At 45.0% G+C, this 10,000-nt stretch overlaps 1 protein-coding gene across 1 annotated transcript in view; it reads right to left on the bottom strand.

Moving 5' to 3' along the window:
- Positions 1–800: 800 nt before the first annotated feature.
- The window catches only part of NKX1-1 (NK1 homeobox 1), a 15,315-nt gene continuing 6,115 nt past the window's right edge, over positions 801–10,000 (bottom strand). Inside the window, exon 2 of the mRNA XM_088461636.1 lies at positions 801–2,842. Within this exon, the coding sequence (XP_088317762.1) occupies positions 2,082–2,842 (761 nt within the window). The 3' untranslated portion in view covers positions 801–2,081. The remainder of the gene's footprint in view (positions 2,843–10,000) is intronic.

Below are 10,000 nucleotides of genomic sequence, written 5' to 3'. Positions count from 1 at the left end.
ATAAATCTATCATTTTAACACACATTTATTTATATATATATATATATATATATATACACACACTCTTATTAACACACATATATTAATACACCTATGCACACACTCATTTAAACACACACATATACACATATATATATGTCCAGTACACACTCATATATACACACGCATACATACATATATGTATACATATACACACACTCATATAAACACACATATATTCACATATATACATACACATATGCACACACTCATATAAACACACATATATACATGCATATATATGTATACACTCATACACACATATACATTTATATATATGTATGTATATATATATATATATATATATATATATATAGATATGTACACACACATATACATACGTACTGTATGTACACACAGATATATAGACACATACACCTATATACAAGCAGACTCATAAACAAACACACACACACATATATATATATATATATATATTGTATACACATATACACACACTCATATACACACACAAATATACATACATATGTACAAACAGATATATGGACACACACAATCACACTATCACACTCATAAACAAACATACACACGTACACACACACATATGTACACACATTTATATACACACACACATATACAATCACACTCATATAAACAAGCATATATACACGCCTACATAAATATATGTTGCCTGAAATAGAAAAACATACAAAGAGAGAATCATTTTCTGTTACTATTTATTGTTCAAGAGTTAAAGTTCTCAGCAAAGTGCTTGAAATTGTTTCTATAATAACGCCCAATGGTCATACATGAAATATAAAATTAAACATCACCGTCATCATCATACTTATATACACAAATAAATATACAATAAAATAATTGCAGCCAGATTGGTTCATTCCATGTTAACCCGTTGGCTGCCAGGGATGGTTCCTGCAGTGCTTATAATTCTTTTTTCCGTTCATCTTCTTAAGATCATTGGATAAATAATAATACATATTGTATATCGTGATATCACGAAAGGAAATTCCATTGTTGATCGCAACAATGCAGACCACGTACACTGATTAAACTCCTAATCAACCCTGAGAGGAAAATGGACACAAGATAAAAATGTGGATTTTTTTTCCCTTCATTCGTTATTTTCTTTTCATTATTTTTTATTTTATTTTTTATGAAAAAATGTCCCCAAATCGTTCACCAAAGATTATTTACACACCATTTACAAGTCTGTGGTTGCAGTTGTGATTCTCCAGTTACTAGAAACCTGTTAGTACAGAAGTAAAACCTATAATTAAAATTACAAAACGGGAGTCATATAATGTCTTTTCCTGCACATGGCTGACAGGTATATCCCCTAATACTGCAAATGCGATGGGTAATGATGGGCAATACTGTATTCGGTACAGAGCTTACGGTTGCCAGTCGGCGACTTGACAATGTTGTGTCAGAAAAAAATAATTAAACAAATAAATAATCCACGGAGAATGTAGTGTGGTATTGCCACGGAGAATGTAGTGTGGTATTGGCAGGTGCATCTGCATCTCTAATAAATGGCTCCTTATTCTTACTTGGTACATGAAAATTGTTCCCCATATTCTATTGATAAAAACCGTATATTTGGAATACCCTCTATAAAGTTATAAAGGGCTCCCCTTACTAAATGAGTGACTAATCGGTGTGACAGTAGATGTGTAACTTGTATACATATATATATATATATATATATATATATATATATACACACATTCACACGCACACCCTACTGTAATTACTAGAGTTCCTTGCCCCATGATGATCTGTCCTTGACCTATACATTCTATATGGCCCCAGAGCTCCAGTGACTTGTAATATGCATACACTGTAACGTACAGTAGGGGCTAGTGAGTATATTATGCCATCAGCTGTGAGTGTGCTCCTCTAAATTTCTTTTTTAAAAGCATGGCCCCCTCGCGGACACTAATAGCTGGGACATATCACAGGGGCATCCGGACCATTAGCTCGGGTTAATGTAACCCACAGGGGGAAGAATGCCCAGCCTGGGGGCATCTCGTTAGGGTCAGCAGTCAGTGAGGGGCCTCTTAGAGGTGGGAGTGGGTGTAGAAGGCCGGGGTCCCATAGGACTGAGTGCCCAGGACAAAGGGGGAGAGGACAGTAGGGCCAGACAGGAAGGGCAGCTGGGCCGCGCACATCAGCCCCGCGGGGGCGTGACCAGGGTAGCCCGGGTGCCCATGCATGCCAAGCGGGTTGCCCATGCTGGGGGAGTGGCTCATGGGGCTGAGCCCCCCGCCCATACCGGGCCCCGCGGAGCCTCCCCCATGGCTGGAGCCCCCGGTGGGGGCGCTGGTGTCGGCCCCTGGGTTCTGCTTCTTCCACTTGGTGCGCCGGTTCTGGAACCAGATCTTGACCTGGGTCTCTGTCAGGCTGAGGGACAGGGCCAGGTTCAGCCGCTCGCACACCGACAGGTACCGCGTGGACTTGAACTTGTTCTCTAGCGCTACCAGCTGTTCGTAGGTGAATGCGGTGCGCGCCCTGCGGGGCTTCCCCGATTTGGAGTCCGAGCCCGTGCGTTTCCTCTTGGGCTTGCCCTGCTGCTGGCCCTGCTGCTGGCCCTTGCCAGAGCCCACCTGCGGGCTGGGTGAGTTACCCTGAGCTGCCAGGTCCTCTTCAGCACCTGGGGCCCTATCCCGGGGCCCAGAGCCGCTGCTTTCCTCACTACAAAGTTCCTCATCTTCCTCATCCTCTTCTTCTTCCTCCTCCAGGTCACTGCCCGGGCTGGGGCTGAAATCCTCCTGTCCCTGGCCTTCCTCCCCGGCCCGCGGGTACAGCTGCTCCGCGTCCTCTGCAATAGAAGAGAACCTTGGTTAGAAAAGTGCATTCCCTGCTGGCCAAACTTGCCCATTAGTGTCAACCAAGCTTATCAAGTTTTGTAGTTTTAAAATGCACAGCATGCCCTGCTGGTATATCCACCCCCCATTGCTAAATGGAATAGTCTCTTCTTAAATATGATAAATGCCCAATTTATGTTTCAATAACTAAAGCAACAGGTGACCATAAATAATAGGAAGCAGAATATTCGACTGTAAAAAAGTGTTAGAGTCTGTTACTTGGGCCACATCAGTATCTGCAGGAGGATGTGTCAGTCACTAATGTTACAGTTATACATGGGCCACATCAGCATCTGCAGGAGGATGTGTCAGTCACTAATGTTACAGTTATACATGGGCCACATCAGCATCTGCAGGAGGATGTGTCAGTCACTAGTGTTACAGTCTGTTACATGGGCCACATCAGCATCTGCAGGAGGATGTGTCAATCACTAGTGTTACAGTCTGTTACATGGGCTACATCAGCATCTGCAGGAGGATGTGTCAGTCACTAGTGTTACAGTCTGTTACATGGGCTACATCAGCATCTGCAGGAGGATGTGTCAGTCACTAGTGTTACAGTCTGTTACATCGGCCACATCAGCATCTGCAGGAGGATGTGTCAGTCACTAGTGTTACAGTCTGTTACATGGGCCACATCAGCATCTGCAGGAGGATGTGTCAGTCACTAGTGTTACAGTCTGTTACTTGGGCCACATCAGCATCTGCAGGAGGATGTGTCAATCACTAGTGTTACAGTCTGTTACATGGGCTACATCAGCATCTGCAGGAGGATGTGTCAGTCACTAGTGTTACAGTCTGTTACATGGGCTACATCAGCATCTGCAGGAGGATGTGTCAGTCACTAGTGTTACAGTCTGTTACATCGGCCACATCAGCATCTGCAGAAGGATGTGTCAGTCACTAGTGTTACAGTCTGTTACATGGGCCACATCAGCATCTGCAGGAGGATGTGTCAATCACTAGTGTTACAGTCTGTTACATGGGCTACATCAGCATCTGCAGGAGGATGTGTCAGTCACTAGTGTTACAGTCTGTTACATCGGCCACATCAACATCTGCAGGAGGATGTGTGAGTCACTAGTGTTACAGTCTGTTATATGGGTCACATCAGCATCTGCAGGAGGATGTGTCCGTCACTAGTGTTACAGTCTGTTACTTGGACCACATCAGCATCTGCAGGAGGATGTGTCAGTCACTAGTGTTACAGTCTGTTACTTGGACCACATCAGCATCTGCAGGAGGATGTGTCAGTCACTAGTGTTACAGTCTGTTACATGGGCTACATCAGCATCTGCAGGAGGATGTGTCAGTCACTAGTGTTACAGTCTGTTACATGGGCCACATCAGCATCTGCAGGAGGATGTGTCAGTCACTAGTGTTACAGTCTGTTACATGGGCCACATCAGCATCTGCAGGAGGATGTGTCAATCACTAGTGTTACAGTCTGTTACATGGGCCACATCAGCATCTGCAGGAGGATGTGTCAGTCACTAGTGTTACAGTCTGTTACTTGGGCCACATCAGTCATTGCAGGAGGATGTGTCAATCACTAGTGTTACAGTCTGTTACATGGGCCACATCAACATCTGCAGGAGGATGTGTCAGTCACTAGTGTTACAGTCTGTTACATGGGCTACATCAGCATCTGCAGGAGGATGTGTCAGTCACTAGTGTTACAGTCTGTTACATGGGCCACATCAGCATCTGCAGGAGGATGTGTCAGTCACTAGTGTTACAGTCTGTTACTTGGGCCACATCAGCATCTGCAGGAGGATGTGTCAATCACTAGTGTTACAGTCTGTTACATGGGCTACATCAGCATCTGCAGGAGGATGTGTCAGTCACTAGTGTTACAGTCTGTTACATGGGCCACATCAGCATCTGCAGGAGGATGTGTCAGTCACTAGTGTTACAGTCTGTTACTTGGGCCACATCAGCATCTGCAGGAGGATGTGTCAGTCACTAGTGTTACAGTCTGTTAAATGGGCCACATCAGTCATTGCAGGAGGATGTGTCAATCATTAGTGTTACAGTCTGTTACATGGGCTACATCAGTATTTGCAGGAGGATGTGTCAGTCACTAATGTTACAGTCTGTTACATGGGCCACATCAGCATCTGCAGGAGGATGTGTCAGTCACTAGTGTTACAGTCTGTTACATGGCCACATCAGCATCTGCAGGAGGATGTGTCAGTCACTAGTGTTACAGTCTGTTACATGGGCCACATCTGCATCTGCAGGAGGATGTGTCAGCCACTAGTGTTACAGTCTGTTACATGGGTCACATCAGCATCTGCAGGAGGATGTGTCAATCACTAGTGTTACAGTCTGTTACATGGGCCACATCTGCATCTGCAGGAGGATGTGTCAGTCACTAGTGTTACAGTCTGTTACATGGGCCACATCAGTCATTGCAGGAGGATGTGTCAATCACTAGTGTTACAGTCTGTTACATGGGCCACATCAGCATCTGCAGGAGGATGTGTCAGTCACTAGTGTTACAGTCTGTTACTTGGGCCACATCAGCATCTGCAGGAGGATGTGTCAGTCACTAGTGTTACAGTCTGTTAAATGGGCCACATCAGTCATTGCAGGAGGATGTGTCAGTCACTAGTGTTACAGTCTGTTACATGGGTCACATCAGCATCTGCAGGAGGATGTGTCAATCACTAGTGTTACAGTCTGTTACATGGGCCACATCTGCATCTGCAGGAGGATGTGTCAGTCACTAGTGTTACAGTCTGTTACATGGGCCACATCAGTCATTGCAGGAGGATGTGTCAATCACTAGTGTTACAGTCTGTTACATGGGCCACATCTGCATCTGCAGGAGGATGTGTCAGCCACTAGTGTTACAGTCTGTTACATGGGTCACATCAGCATCTGCAGGAGGATGTGTCAATCACTAGTGTTACAGTCTGTTACATGGGCCACATCTGCATCTGCAGGAGGATGTGTCAGTCACTAGTGTTACAGTCTGTTACATGGGCCACATCAGTCATTGCAGGAGGATGTGTCAATCACTAGTGTTACAGTCTGTTACATGGGCCACATCAGCATCTGCAGGAGGATGTGTCAGTCACTAGTGTTACAGTCTGTTACTTGGGCCACATCAGCATCTGCAGGAGGATGTGTCAGTCACTAGTGTTACAGTCTGTTAAATGGGCCACATCAGTCATTGCAGGAGGATGTGTCAGTCACTAGTGTTACAGTCTGTTACATGGGTCACATCAGCATCTGCAGGAGGATGTGTCAATCACTAGTGTTACAGTCTGTTACATGGGCCACATCTGCATCTGCAGGAGGATGTGTCAGTCACTAGTGTTACAGTCTGTTACATGGGCCACATCAGTCATTGCAGGAGGATGTGTCAATCACTAGTGTTACAGTCTGTTACATGGGTCACATCAGCATCTGCAGGAGGATGTGTCAGTCACTAGTGTTACAGTCTGTTACATGGGCTACATCAGCATCTGCAGGAGGATGTGTCAGTCACTAGTGTTACAGTCTGTTACATGGGCCACATCAGCATCTGCAGGAGGATGTGTCAGTCACTAGTGTTACAGTCTGTTACTTGGGCCACATCAGCATCTGCAGGAGGATGTGTCAATCACTAGTGTTACAGTCTGTTACATGGGCTACATCAGCATCTGCAGGAGGATGTGTCAGTCACTAGTGTTACAGTCTGTTACATGGGCCACATCAGCATCTGCAGGAGGATGTGTCAGTCACTAGTGTTACAGTCTGTTACTTGGGCCACATCAGCATCTGCAGGAGGATGTGTCAGTCACTAGTGTTACAGTCTGTTAAATGGGCCACATCAGTCATTGCAGGAGGATGTGTCAATCATTAGTGTTACAGTCTGTTACATGGGCTACATCAGTATTTGCAGGAGGATGTGTCAGTCACTAATGTTACAGTCTGTTACATGGGCCACATCAGCATCTGCAGGAGGATGTGTCAGTCACTAGTGTTACAGTCTGTTACATGGCCACATCAGCATCTGCAGGAGGATGTGTCAGTCACTAGTGTTACAGTCTGTTACATGGGCCACATCTGCATCTGCAGGAGGATGTGTCAGCCACTAGTGTTACAGTCTGTTACATGGGTCACATCAGCATCTGCAGGAGGATGTGTCAATCACTAGTGTTACAGTCTGTTACATGGGCCACATCTGCATCTGCAGGAGGATGTGTCAGTCACTAGTGTTACAGTCTGTTACATGGGCCACATCAGTCATTGCAGGAGGATGTGTCAATCACTAGTGTTACAGTCTGTTACATGGGCCACATCAGCATCTGCAGGAGGATGTGTCAGTCACTAGTGTTACAGTCTGTTACTTGGGCCACATCAGCATCTGCAGGAGGATGTGTCAGTCACTAGTGTTACAGTCTGTTAAATGGGCCACATCAGTCATTGCAGGAGGATGTGTCAGTCACTAGTGTTACAGTCTGTTACATGGGTCACATCAGCATCTGCAGGAGGATGTGTCAATCACTAGTGTTACAGTCTGTTACATGGGCCACATCTGCATCTGCAGGAGGATGTGTCAGTCACTAGTGTTACAGTCTGTTACATGGGCCACATCAGTCATTGCAGGAGGATGTGTCAATCACTAGTGTTACAGTCTGTTACATGGGCCACATCTGCATCTGCAGGAGGATGTGTCAGCCACTAGTGTTACAGTCTGTTACATGGGTCACATCAGCATCTGCAGGAGGATGTGTCAATCACTAGTGTTACAGTCTGTTACATGGGCCACATCTGCATCTGCAGGAGGATGTGTCAGTCACTAGTGTTACAGTCTGTTACATGGGCCACATCAGTCATTGCAGGAGGATGTGTCAATCACTAGTGTTACAGTCTGTTACATGGGCCACATCAGCATCTGCAGGAGGATGTGTCAGTCACTAGTGTTACAGTCTGTTACTTGGGCCACATCAGCATCTGCAGGAGGATGTGTCAGTCACTAGTGTTACAGTCTGTTAAATGGGCCACATCAGTCATTGCAGGAGGATGTGTCAGTCACTAGTGTTACAGTCTGTTACATGGGTCACATCAGCATCTGCAGGAGGATGTGTCAATCACTAGTGTTACAGTCTGTTACATGGGCTACATCAGCATCTGCAGGAGGATGTGTCAGTCACTAGTGTTACAGTCTGTTACATGGGCTACATCAGCATCTGCAGGAGGATGTGTCAGTCACTAGTGTTACAGTCTGTTACATGGGCCACATCAGTCATTGCAGGAGGATGTGTCAATCACTAGTGTTACAGTCTGTTACATGGGCCACATCTGCATCTGCAGGAGGATGTGTCAGTCACTAGTGTTACAGTCTGTTACATGGGCCACATCAGTCATTGCAGGAGGATGTGTCAATCACTAGTGTTACAGTCTGTTACATGGGCCACATCTGCATCTGCAGGAGGATGTGTCAATCACTAGTGTTACAGTCTGTTACATGGGCCACATCTGCATCTGCAGGAGGATGTGTCAGTCACTAGTGTTACAGTCTGTTACATGGGCCACATCAGTCATTGCAGGAGGATGTGTCAGCCACTAGTGTTACAGTCTGTTACATGGGTCACATCAGCATCTGCAGGAGGATGTGTCAATCACTAGTGTTACAGTCTGTTACATGGGCCACATCTGCATCTGCAGGAGGATGTGTCAGTCACTAGTGTTACAGTCTGTTACATGGGCCACATCAGTCATTGCAGGAGGATGTGTCAATCACTAGTGTTACAGTCTGTTACATGGGCCACATCTGCATCTGCAGGAGGATGTGTCAGTCACTAGTGTTACAGTCTGTTACATGGGCCACATCTGCATCTGCAGGAGGATGTGTCAGCCACTAGTGTTACAGTCTGTTACTTGGGCCACATCAGTCATTGCAGGAGGATGTGTCAATCACTAGTGTTACAGTCTGTTACATGGGCCACATCTGCATCTGCAGGAGGATGTGTCAGTCACTAGTGTTACAGTCTGTTACATGGGCCACATATCTCTCTTTCTGTCTCAACTTCAAAAACATATTTTAGTAAGAACTATCAGCATATGGCATAGCAGGTAAAGGAGAGATACAGGAAAGGACAATAATAGAAATTACACATACACACACAGAACACCTGTATACAGGAATCACACATACACACACAGAACACCTGTATACAGGAATCACATATACACACACAGAACACCTGTATACAGGAATCACACATACACACACAGAACACCTGTATACAGGAATCACACATACACACACAGAACACCTGTATACAGGAATCACACATACACACACACAGAACACCTGTATACAGGAATCACACATACACACACAGAACACCTGTATACAGGAATCACATATACACACAGAACACCTGTATACAGGAATCACACATACACACACAGAACACCTGTATACAGGAATCACACATACACACACAGAACACCTGTATACAGGAATCACATATACACACAGAACACCTGTATACAGGAATCACACATACACACACAGAACACCTGTATATAGGAATCACACATACACACAGAACACCTGTATTCAGGAATCACATATACACACGCAGAACTCCTGTATACAGGAATCACACATACACACACAGAACATCTGTATACAGGAATCACACATATACACACAGAACACCTGTATACAGGAATCACACATACACACACAAAACACCTGTATACAGGAATCACACATACACACACAGAATAGCTGTATTCAGGAATCACACATAAACACACAGAACACCTATATTCAGGAATCACACATACACACACACACAGAACACCTGTATACAGGAATCACATATACATACACGGACACCTATATTCAGGAATCACACATACACACACAGAACACAGGAATACAGGAATCACACATACACACACAGAACACCTGTATACAGGAATCACACATACACACACAGAACACCTGTATAGAGGAATCACACATACACACAAAACACCTGTATACAGGAATCAAACATACACACACAGAACACCTGCACACAGGAATCACACATACACACACACACACGCACACACACAGAGCACCTGTATACAGGAACCACATATACATACACACA

The sequence above is a fragment of the Taudactylus pleione genome, unplaced genomic scaffold (genome assembly GCF_031769625.1).
Source record: "Taudactylus pleione unplaced genomic scaffold, aTauple2 ptg001084l, whole genome shotgun sequence".
NCBI classification, from domain to species: Eukaryota; Metazoa; Chordata; class Amphibia; order Anura; family Myobatrachidae; genus Taudactylus; species Taudactylus pleione.
This window is presented reverse-complemented; position numbering and strand designations above follow the sequence as displayed.